Raw genomic sequence first — 12697 nt, forward strand, 5'->3', positions numbered from 1 at the left:
TAGATATCTGCCGTAATCGTTTGGCCAGATTTTAGAAAGCTGTGGTGAACGACACCGGTGCTAGTCCACCAAAAACTCACAAGTAACTTTTTCTGAGTAAATTTTCGTTTAGGGCAGGATTTGGCTGGGTCTCCAGGGTTCAGCCATTGTGACGAGTGCTTACGATTATCATACAGTATTCACTTTTCATCACAAGTAATGATTCGATTTAAAATCCCTTCATACTTTTGTCGGTTGAGCAAAGTAACACAGCAGTCGCGTGTTTGCAAGTTCGAGTCACTCAATTCATGAGGTTCGTCCAAGGAACAAGGATCGTTCAAGTTTTTTTACTTTCCCGATTTGCTTCCAGTGGAGCAGCTATCTCTGAAGTGATTTGTGATGGATCCGCTTCCATAATAGCCTTTAATTCTTCATTTCCACTTTGGTCTCCTGCCGTCCACGGGGTTGGTTCTACAGGTCGAAATTTCCAGAACGAAAACGTTGAAACCAAAAACGTACCGTGCTTTCTTTTGCGGCACCAACGCCGTACACATCATTAATCTTTCGAGCTGTTTCTGCAGCACTAGTGCCACGGTAGAACTCGTACTCGTAAATATACCGATATTTCATGTTTTCCATTGTGTGGTAATAAGCGACGCCAAAGAAAAAAATAATGAGGAAAAAACAAATGAATGACTGTTTTCAAAACTCAGATGTACCAGATAAATGAATTTATAAATTTGAATTTGGAATTTTTAACCAAAGAGGAGATATTTCAGATCAAAGTGTACACGTTACGACAAAACCTAATGTTTGCGTTATCAATTAATTCGTTTCTCTAAGTATGGTACTATGGAATAAAACCATCACACACACAGGGTTTTTACGTATATGCATGGATGAGTATGTAAAACAGTGAGAGGTATAATATAGTAAATTTATCATGATATTAATATTGATTAATTGAATAAAATAGTCTTTACTAAATACACATATTATTATAATATTAATGACTCGATTGAATCGTCATTTTATTGTGAAACATAGATTAAAATTTGTTCAAAGATTCAAATTTGTTAATATTAATTGCCAATGTCATTATTTTATCAGGTTCGCAGCGAACGATTTTGTTGGTTCCACGTAATTGGGAACGAGTGAAATCTTCTAAAGTATTCAAAAAATAATTCTAATCTATATTAAATGCCCAAGGATTAATAAAATGAATTGGAGAAAATGACTGGCAAATAATCAATCGTTTTTATTATTTTGTAATAGTTTATCTATTTAATTATTAATTGTAAATAGTTAATGTGAGAGCATCATAGAAAATAGACACATGTTATTGCAGACATTTCTGTAGGCCTTTTTAAGAATAAAATTTTCTAGTACTATCATAGTTTCCAGGTATTTCTTGAGGTTTAGCCAGAATTAGCCATGTAAGCAATTCAGCCATTTTGTACAAAATATTTACAAATTACACACACAATGACCTTCCTCGTTTATCGTTCTTTCCGTGAATGAAAACCGTATAAAAATCCGTTGCATGGTTTAGAAAAAGAAAGTGGAGATACAGAAAGGCAGACTTTGTCTTATACTATTTAGAGATATAATAAATCATAGATATACATAATATAATGTACGATTAGTAAGAAAATAATATAATATAACACATCCCCGCTTGTTATCTACAACGTAAAATGAAATAGGTACATTTATTATGAGTGCAAAACGATTATTGGAATACTAATCAGTTATTTGAAATAGGAAAACTATATTTATTTTTAGCCTTGCGCATCGCTTCAAAATATTATCGAACATTGCGAATTAAATTAAAAAAAAAACATTTCCTCTCCGTATTTCTTCTTCATATACCGCGATGTGTTTCATAACTCAACGCTAAGAAGGTACTACCTACTTAAATTATTTAATAATGTCGTCATGTACTTACCTCGTAAGTATATATTTTGAGTTTTACAAAGAGCTTTCAATTTGCATTTTACAAAATATTAAGAGGGCTTCAGTTCGAACTGACTCGATATTCTTGGTCGAGATCTTGAATGATCTATGATATTATTAATGGAGTCGCAAAATAATGGGGTTTTTAATCTCGGTAAGGTTGCTATCGGAAGCTTGGAAGTAAAATTAAAATGTGTGTACATAAATAGTTACATAGCCGTGTGGTGACCCCATCTCATTCCGTGGGGGGCGTAGAAGTCGACACGAGGGAATATACACCAGAGAACGGGCAGCAGCGTCTCTCTGAGTACTATGACTAACTTACTGCGATCGCCAACCCGTCTGCCAAGTGTGGCGATTATGGCATATCCCCTCAATGATTCGCGCAACTAAACCACGGCCCCTAGTCCCCGGCAGCCCTGCTTTTGGGCAGGCCCCTAAAAGGTGGACCGACAACTTAGAACGAGTCGCGGGAAGCCGTTGGATGCGGGCAGCGCAAGATCGGCCGACGTGGAAATCATTGGGTGAGGCCTTTGTCCAGCAGTGGACGTCTTTCGGCTGATATGATGATATGATGATGACATAAATAGTTAGGTGAAATAGTGTTGAACTGTTTGTAGTACATAATTGAGAATTGCTATTATATTAGCAAAGCGCGTGGACTGTTTAAATCTAAGGTTTGTTTATATTTACTCCTTTGATTGGAATAGGCTATACATGTCATACGCTTAAGCTAGTCCTATTGTGTATAGCCTGGCAGAGGTACATTTATCGGTAATATTCATATAGTATATAAACTGTGATAGGATTTTTTAATTCTTTGAAAATCTGAAACTTTTACGTACATTACTATCGTCTAAGAACCCAAAAAAACGCAACTTTCAATATTATTACTTGCCCTTTATCGATCGGTCGGTTGTCTGACATTAATGAAATTCAGAATTATAGATTTTATCTTAAGTATACATATTGGATACTTTCTATCTCGGAGAATGAAATAGACTCCCCGGGGATATTATCTGCTCGTTCCATTGTATACTAATTTTGTTTTATTTAATATATTTTTCTTGTACAGTTGAAAGTGGGTCGGATGAGATGCCGGCGACGTCGGCTGACCCGAGCACTGAACAAAAGGATCGATTGATAGCTGCTGTGAAGAAAGAAGTTAAGCAGTTGATGGAAGAGGTATATAATAATTATTTTACTGAAAACTATGCGCATTTATTATTTTATAATATTGACAAGTTTTTATTTAAAAATGTGCCATATATGGTTAAATAAACCACCACCAGTATATTAAACCACCAGTACCAGTTAAATAAGCAAGTATAGATTCAGGAAATATTGAGTTTTTTAATTGGGCCTCCAATCGAAAAAAATCAAAGAATTTTTTTGAAGTCTGATAAAAAGATTTTTTCTTATTGTAAACGTTTAATGGTTGTTTATATTTGTCACAGAAAAAAACTTTTTTTAATAAGTGATTTCTGTACACATTTTTTGTTAAGATTTTGCAAAGAAATAAGCACTACAATCAAATTCCAATATGCTAAGATGTCGAGTACTACACACACAATAAGTAAAGAATCCCTTAATTTTCCACTCTCATTTCACCCTTACTGTTGAATGTTTTCATTGAATTTATATTTATATGTACTCAATACTTATGTATTATTATGAGCTGCTTTTGTAAACATTCTTGATACTTATCGTTACGTTTTTGTTAAGGAATAATATTATGTATATTTTATTTTGGAATTGTTTTAATATAAAATAATATCGGCTGTTTCTTACTGGTGGTAGGGCTTTGTGCAAGGTCGTCTGGGTAGATACCACCGACTCATTAGATATTCTATCGCAAAAAAGCAGTACTTGGTATTTTTGTGTTCCGGTTTGAAGGGTGAGTTAGCCAGTGTAATTATAGGCACAAGGGACATATCATCTTAGTTCCCAAGGTTGGTGGCGCATTGGTGAAGTATGAAAGAAGGGCGTTGGTGACCACTTAATATCAAGTGGCCCATGTACTCGTCCGCCTACCTATACTATATAAAGAAAAGTGTACTCCAGTACTTTAAACGTAAAGAAGCTTTCACCAGTATAATGTTAAGTAAGAGTATCTACGATTGTATTATTTCTTATATACGTAGGTATTCCCATATATTCACTTATTTTTAAACGATTGATTAAATATATGTTATAATTTAAATGCAACATATATAAATAACCACAACACGCAATAGGTAGATTAAAGTAATTTTATAGTTGATTTAGTTTGTTTTTGCAAAGTTAGTATTTTAATTACCTGTACAGTTTCGTCCCATCAGCCATGAAATTTCAACTATTGTTCATTAACAAATTATAAAAACTTCGTTATTTATTGTAGTTGTTAGTTAATAATATAAAGCGTCGTACACTGTTTTGACAAATTATGTTTTGGAGATTTAAATAATTCTTAAATAGCAAACTGTAATGGCAGGCTGTTACGCGTAAATTTGTTCATGAAGAAAGTGGAGGGGTGACTGCACTCTGTGGCGCGGTGGAAGCATGCCTCGGTCAAGGTCTCAGACGCCGCGCACTCGGCCTCTTCAAGACCAGCTCGACTACCGCCTTGTTGCACAAAATTGCTAAGGTAAGACTTTTTCATTATTTGTGATATTGTTCATTTTATTTTTATTGACAGAAATCTATTCGTTCATCCATCGCTGATGCACCCACAAGGGCACATTTATAAATGTGCATACATTCGATGCCTATGTTCTTTCGAAACTTATATTTTAACTAGCTTTTCAGCTTCGCGTTAGGTCAAGTTAAACTACATTAAAAGTCTGTATCATAATTCATATAAAAGTATTGGATTACGCGGTGTACGCCAGTAAAGCTCCACACACCAGTCGTATGAGATTTTCCGAAGAAATGTTAACCATCGCTTACATCACCAATGCGCCACCAACCTTGTGCCTGTAATTACACTGGCTTACTCACCCGGAACCGGAACGCAACAATACCAAGTACTGCTGTTTTGCGGTAGAATATCTGATGAGTAGGTGGTACCTACCTAGACGAGCTTGCACAAAGCTCTACCACCAGTACAAAGCTCTATCACCAGCATGTATTGATATAATAAAATTGCATGAAATGCAGCAGAACCTTCTGTAGTGTATGCATTTAACTAAATAAAAATCAGTAGCCGCGAACAAAATCCACCTTCGAAATTTCTTCGCCAAACCTGGCTTAGCTACTTAGCTAGCCTATTAAAAACTTGCCAAGATACGCTCTACATATGTTTCTTGTGTGTGTTGTTTCTGGTCTATATATGTGCTATCTATAATATTTATAGAGGTTGTACATTCTCAGGTTGATACAGAACCAACCTATGCAATTCATGCATATTTGAATTATGCCATTAACTGGCGAGTCACATTTCAACTTGTATGACAATATGCGAAGGTATAACATATTTATTATGTATCCATGTGCTGGACTTTTGTGCATATCTTTTGTACTCTATATCCTCCTGTGCACTCCTGACAACATGTATGCAAAACATGTATGTTCATGATGTTCGGTTGTTTGTAATTAAGACGTGACAATGAAAATGAAGTGATATTTATTTCTCTCGACACAAAATAAATATTACAGGTAAGTAATTAATCAATAATATAAAACCGTTTAACAAGATACAAATTCCTTTGTGAGAGACAAGTATCCATATTAGTTTAACGGTTTTACCAGAGTCCCATTTGCACGGACCGGTGCGACGTAATAACTATTTGAAATCGTAACAAACTTACTTTCACATTTATAATATTAGTTAGGATTAAGATAATTTCATAAACAATTACTACGTTTATTAAATTAAGGTATATTAATAATATTTTAAGAATTAATTACGCGTAAGCACGTAACATTTAAGAAATGAATTACTCGTACAAATGTTTTCTACATTTTATAATAACTTATTTAATTTATGTTCTCCTTGTTCTTCTATTTTATTTTTGTATTTTTATCGTTGCGGTTTTTTTGCGTAAAATACTAATTATTGTTTGTTTAAGAGTTTTACAAATGATAGCAGTTTATATTAGCTAAGGTTAGTATAAACTAGAGTATTTTCTCGAACATTTCCATGTAACGTAACGTTCCTGTGAATGCTCGACGTTGCGTTCGACATAATGCTCACGGTAAGTGAGCGTTTACTTGTAGCATTCCTTTGTGTCTTGCGTTTACTCTTTGTTGAAATGTCAGACTTGCAAGTGAAGTCTGCTGCGTTTATCTTGATGAGCTATGTTCATTATCATTTAGTTGTTATGAAACGTCAAGCGTGTTGCTCGAAGTTCGGTTCGTCAAACGGTGATACATTAGAGCGGCTCGTTGTTCAGTTATAAGTAAATAAAGTAACAGCCTGTAAATGTCCCACTGCTGGGCTAAGGCCTCCTCTCCCTATTTGAGGAGAAGGTTTGGAGCTTATTCCACCACGCTGCTCCAATGCGGGTTGGTGGAATACACATGTGGCAGAATTTCGATGAAATTAGACACATGCAGGTTTCCTCACGATGTTTTCCTTCACCGAAAAGCACGAGATGAATTATAAACAGAAAGTAAATGCCTAGCTTATACTCACCTTTATGTTACATTTACTTTAAAAATGTGACTTTTAATTAATTACGAAATAAATTAACTGTACATTATGGGTGCTATGATATATTGCTTACAACTTTTAGAACTTAGTTTCAAATATGTTTGTCAAAATATTTAAAGTATAAAAATTTGATTTATTGTAGTGTTCCGGTTTGAAGGTTGAGAGCTAGTATTACTACAAGCTCAAGGGATTTTTATAGCGCCAATTTCTATAGTGGTGACCATTTATCATCCGGTGGCTGATTTGCTGATATGAAATGAATTTCTCAATAATATGATATTTTTTGTGTAGGTTTATATGTTATTTTGTATTAAAAATGTAAAATTTTTAAAATTTTAAATAAATAATTAATAACTATAATAAAAAAACTAATTATGTAAAAGTACATTATGTAATGAGTACAAAAGAAACACAATAACGGAACCAATGTAACAGAATATTATTCAAATATAATGGAGTGCATTTTAGGTATCAGCTTAATCAACTACTGTTGATAGGTTACTCGCTACAGTAAAGCTTAAAATTAAAAGTATAAATGGCTTCAAATGAAATGTTCAAAGAGCTTGATGCATTCAATTATGAAACAAACGATTTATGAGTACTTGAATGTTTAAGAAGGTTCGCATTAAAGAAGGCTTTAGCTGGACTTACGTGTCAAGATCTGAGACTCTTAACCTAGTTCAAAAGGCTTTTTATAATTTATCGGACCTTTGTTTTGTTTTTGGGTTTGTTAAGTGTTAATTTCTAGTTAAGTGATATATATTGATTTTTTATACGCAATTTGAGTGTAATATATTCAAAGCTACACACGAAAACTTACAAGACAAAAAACTATGAGTATGGATTAATATAGTACCACCGCATTATATTGAGCTATCCATACTCATACTTCATATTCGGTCGATTACCAAAAATATAGTAAGGGCAGGATTTTGCGTAATTTTGAACTTCGAGACTGTCAACATTTACTTGGGCTGGGGATCAATTCTACTAACAAATTGTTACTTTATCGCAATCGAATCGAAGCGAGATTTTTGCCGTTTTTTCCATTTTCCTATTCTTTAATTTAATTATCGATTATTGCCATAAAATTAACAATTACGTTTGATTTTGACATAACGGTGTATATTAAGATATTATTGGTTCGGTTTCGATTTGAATAAATACAGATGATTTGAAGTTGGATCGGAATTGAATCGGGAACGTATCGTAATCGTTATAAATTAGTAGAATTCGGCCCCTGTTCTGAATGTTGATTTTAGTCAGTTAAATCTCATTTTTTTTCAACCAATTAAACGAGAACATAGAAATATATTATTTTATGTTAAAAAATTTAATGACCAAGTATATATTTATAATAGTTATTAGTAAAAATTAAAAAAAAAAACACGACTGCTTTGATCGAATGAATGAATTTATAGCCAGTGTCACTTGGGACGATGTAAGGATTCTAACGATACATCGTACATCCAAATCGATACAGGTATTGTACTTTTTCTGTTCAGTCGTGTAAATATGTGCACGTCTAAAGTTTACGTATGTTATTTTAAGTAGGTATTTATTGTATAACGAGAGGATTTTAACTGATATCATTTGACAAAGTATTGTGCTAAACGTGCACAAATGATAATTTATATCGTCCAAAAAAAATGGTTGACTTTCAACCACACCCGAATAGTTAATATTAATTACGATTTTATGTAATTAAACCTGATATAAAGTTAGTTCGGTCAATCTCTAACTGTTTTACTACACCAAACTAAGAGGAAGCTCGTTTGAAAGTAATTCGAAAGCCTCTACGTGAGGGTGAAAGCCACAATATTAGCATTAAAGTTGAAAACCCACATTTAATACAGTTTTAAATATTAAAAGCGAACTAGAAAACCATGGATAATAAATATAATGAATCCCATCCTACTAATATTATAAACGCGAAAGTTTGTTAGTATGTATGGATAGATCTTCGTTACTTTTTATGGATGAAATTTGGAAATTTGGATAATTGAGATAGCTTATATCCTGACTTAACACTAAGACTACCTAATATGTCCACGGAAGCTAGTTTAAATATAGTTTATGAATGTATGATATAATGATTTAAATAAATAATTAATTTATAGTACTACATTTCAACAGATTTTACGTTAAATTCCTAGCTTGGAAGTAGCAGGGTAATTTTCTGGCTCATTCGAGCGGTGAAAATAAAATATTCGAAAAATACACCTCAAGCGATACATTCCCTTCGCTATCAACTGACGTGAAATATATCAGTCGTATTAATAGCAATATGGAAAAGTAATGAAATAGATCTATCTATCTATATAATCGTTTACAAGGGAGTGTAGTTTTTTTTAAATATTTTTGATTTGTTGTTGTTGATTGCCGAGATGACCTAGTGGTAAGAACGCGTGAATCTTAACCGATGATCGTGGGTTCAAACCCGGGCAAGCACCACTGAATTTTCATGCGCTTAGTTTGTGTTTATAATTCATCTCGTGCTTAACGGTGAAGGAAAACATCGTGAGGAAACCTGCATGTGTCTAATTTCATTGAAATTCTGCCACATGTGTATTCTACCAACCCGCATTGGAGCAGCGTGGTGGTGGTATAAGCTCCAAACCTTCTTCTCAAAAGGGAGAGGTTACTGTTATTGATTTGTAAGTAGCCGCCGTAACGTACCCAATGACAATGTCTAAATCGAAATTTCAACATGTGTCCAAGAGTACAGTCGAGATTTCCCAGCGGTTAGATATAATAGAGCACGTTAATGTATAGAGAAGATTAATTCGAGATTAAAGTTCAAATCCAGGGAAGCACCGCTGAATTTTCTTGAAAGTGTTTATAATTCATCACGCGCGCGGTGGTGAAAGAAAACATCGTGAGGAAACTACTAGTGTGAGATAAAATTTTGCCACATTGTTATCTACCAAACCGCACTTGAGCGGCGAAAACACTCAAAACCCTCTCTACATAAAGAGAGTTAGTCCTTGCCCAGTAGAAGTACATTTATCTTACAAAACTAAAAGCATTTCAGCTGCAATAACATTGTTATAATATATATAATAAAAAAAAAATATACCAAGAACCTACAGAAATATTGAAAATAATGTTTCGTTGAAAATAACACGATCAAGCTAAGTGGAAAAGGATGTTGTTACTTAATTACATTAAGAGTATCTATTTTAAAATAAAATACGACTATTTATTTTAAAGTAACAGACTGTAAATGTCCCACTGATAGACTAAGGGCTCTTCACCTTTTGAGGAGAATGGTTTTTGAGCTTCTTCAACCACGCTGCTCCACTACAAGTTGGTGGATACACATGTAGAAAGTTTTCAGTGAAATTAGAAACATGCAGTTTTCGTCACGATGTTTTCCTTCACCACCGAGCGCGAAATGAATTATAAGCAAAAATGAAGCACATGAAAATTCTGTGGTACTTGCCTGGATTTGATCCCGTGATCATCGATTAACGCGAAAAAATTGGACCATCTCGGCTCTTTATTGAAATATTTTTCGTCTTTCGCCGGTTCTTCATAGATCTGAGGTCTTTCAGAATTGGTGGTTGATAAAATAAAAATATAATCTTTTGTTATTTTATTTTATTAAATCCAATTAACTTATAGTAACCTAAATTCCGCCATAAAAATAAATTTGAAATGAGAACCTAGTTCAATATTATGATATATGCCTTTGTTGTTGACTTCAACGACAAAAGAAGTGAGATCTAAATGGGTGCCAAGTTCAATGGTCAGTCGTGAATTTTTTTGTAACAACATAAAATATTTTATAACAACTTAAAATAACATTCCTTCTTATAACTTAGGATAATATATTGTGACTTAGCTAGTTCTCTTATACGAACTATTATTAAGGGCCTACTAAAACAGTCATGGAAGAGCTCTCGAAGTCGATTAGTCATAAGTACTAAAACTGATATGTTTGGATTAAAAAAAAATTAAGGGTTATATTCCACTCGCTATATATTCACGTGAAGCGACCTTAAAATCCACATAAAGATCGGCTGTCATAAATTTTGATTGTTGATTCTTACATTACAGGCACTACAAGTAAGGGTTCCTAATAGAATAAATTAATTGAAAAATTATAATAAAATGATAAAAAAAATCTTGTTTCTGATTTATTCTACCTATCTGGATGCCAAATTTGAACTTTCTAGGTCATCTGGAACTTGGTTAGAGTTTTGATCTATAGATCAGTCAGTGATAAAAATGACGATTTTTGGACGTTAATATCTAAATAACCGATTGCGGTGTGTTTATGAAATTTGGAAAACATATGAGCCAAATTTAAAATGCTTATGTGAAAAAGTTTTTGAGTTATGAGGGGTTCAAAAGTGGCTCCAAATGGTTCGTGTAATATTACCCACGGTGCTGCTCGCCATTTCTGTTAGCTTGAACTTGGCTTGACACTTTATCACGCGTCTAGATTTTATTTAGATTAACAGGCTAATGCATGAAGCGCGTATTTTTCTTATCTAATCTTTTTTCTGTATACATTTTTTATTATCTATGTTAGGTAACTATAAATTTAACATTACTATAATCTCGAAATATTTTATATTTATGAATTCTTTATGATATGAAATTATGGAAACTTGAAGAAAAAAAAAAACAATCTTAAAAACAAATATTTAAAATTGTTTTATGTTATTATATTTTCACCAGCGCCAAAAGTGTGTACAAAATTTCAGCACAATCGTTTGGTTTAATATTCTGTTTCTAGTTTTGACTTGTACATAACAGATGAAGTCAAATAAAAGAGGATTCGAGCGTTTTCGGAGTACAACGCTGGCAAAGCTAATAAAAGTATACTTCAATGCTTTGATCTTGAACTTACAAAAAATGAAGAACATATATTTTGCTTGTAATTAATTAAAGCTTTACAAGTGAAAAAATAGCTTAATAATTATACTTTTTTTTTACATAAATTAGTTTGCCGTGTGGGCCTGGTGTTAAGTGATCAATACAGTCCTTGATCATTTGCGCCGTTAGAAATATTGAGTATTACACAGCCTTCTCTTATGCGTGGAGTGGCACTGACTTCACTCGCCTTTCAAATGGAAATACAACAGTACTAAGTATTACTTGACATTAGAATATTTCATGAGTACCTACCCAGACTTGCATGAGGGCTTACCACCACGTGAATATGAGTAATGTATACATATCGTGCTTTAAAAACGAATATAAAACATGAGGTCAAATAAATGTACATTCGTGAGTGACCATTAAATAATCTAAGAGCCTTCAGTAAAAATATTTAATTAAATTAAAAAGCCTTAATTATAAAATGTAAAATCTTGCTACATTCAGTAAATTTAATCCATTTACAGGATTTGCTCCAACGAAGTTTGTTTTAACATTCAATTAGCTTAATTTAAAAGAAAAATAATCACAAGCGTACCTTAAGACATTAGCTCTAAGGAACGATTACTCTCTCTGTCGAGGGATTGCCTTTGTGTGGGTTGGCTTATATGGTTTATTTATTATTGTAGTTATTGTGTATGTATATACTGTATGTTTGTATAATACTAAGACTTAGGACGTCACTTTATATATGAAATTTTACGATTTATTTGATATAATTTAAGACGAGTAAAAATTTATTTAGTTTTTTCTAATCTCTGTGTCTGTTTGTCTGTGAAATCTTAACTTCCTTTTTCGATTGAAATATTTGTAATCGATCATTTCCGGGTCCGGGCTGACGTTTACAACAACAATTTATCGCGACATTCTCCCCTCGTTTTCGTGGTTTTTCTTAAAAGATGCATCTTTCCCGTCTCTTTAAGGCATTGCCTTGATTTCTACGAAATTATTAATGATAAAATATTTATTTATTTATTTATGAGTAACATATATATTCAATATGTATGTAATATCCAATATGTTTGTTTGACATATTTTATAACACAAGTGCGTACGCAAGCAAAAGTAGCAGATCCGGAAAGATTTCAGACACTAGACCAACGTTTTTATTTGCCGACGAACGGCAATGTATCATTGCCAACTTCTAAACTCAAGGCTCCTACTTAAAATTACTTGAAAGAAAAACACGATAACTTTTTATTGGTACGATTAACTGAGTCCAGGGAGTAAACAAAGAAC

At 33.2% G+C, this 12697-nt stretch overlaps 1 protein-coding gene across 1 annotated transcript in view; it reads left to right on the forward strand.

Annotated features, from left to right (window-relative positions):
- LOC126775357 (small G protein signaling modulator 1-like) overlaps window positions 1-12697 on the forward strand; it is a 117056-nt gene that overhangs the window by 2182 nt on the left and 102177 nt on the right. The window contains exons 2-3 of the mRNA XM_050497228.1: window positions 3011-3120; window positions 4409-4561. Of these exons, the coding sequence (XP_050353185.1) occupies window positions 3011-3120; window positions 4409-4561 (263 nt within the window). The remainder of the gene's footprint in view (window positions 1-3010; window positions 3121-4408; window positions 4562-12697) is intronic.

Source organism: Nymphalis io, chromosome 18 (genome assembly GCF_905147045.1).
Source record: "Nymphalis io chromosome 18, ilAglIoxx1.1, whole genome shotgun sequence".
NCBI classification, from domain to species: domain Eukaryota; kingdom Metazoa; phylum Arthropoda; class Insecta; order Lepidoptera; family Nymphalidae; genus Nymphalis; species Nymphalis io.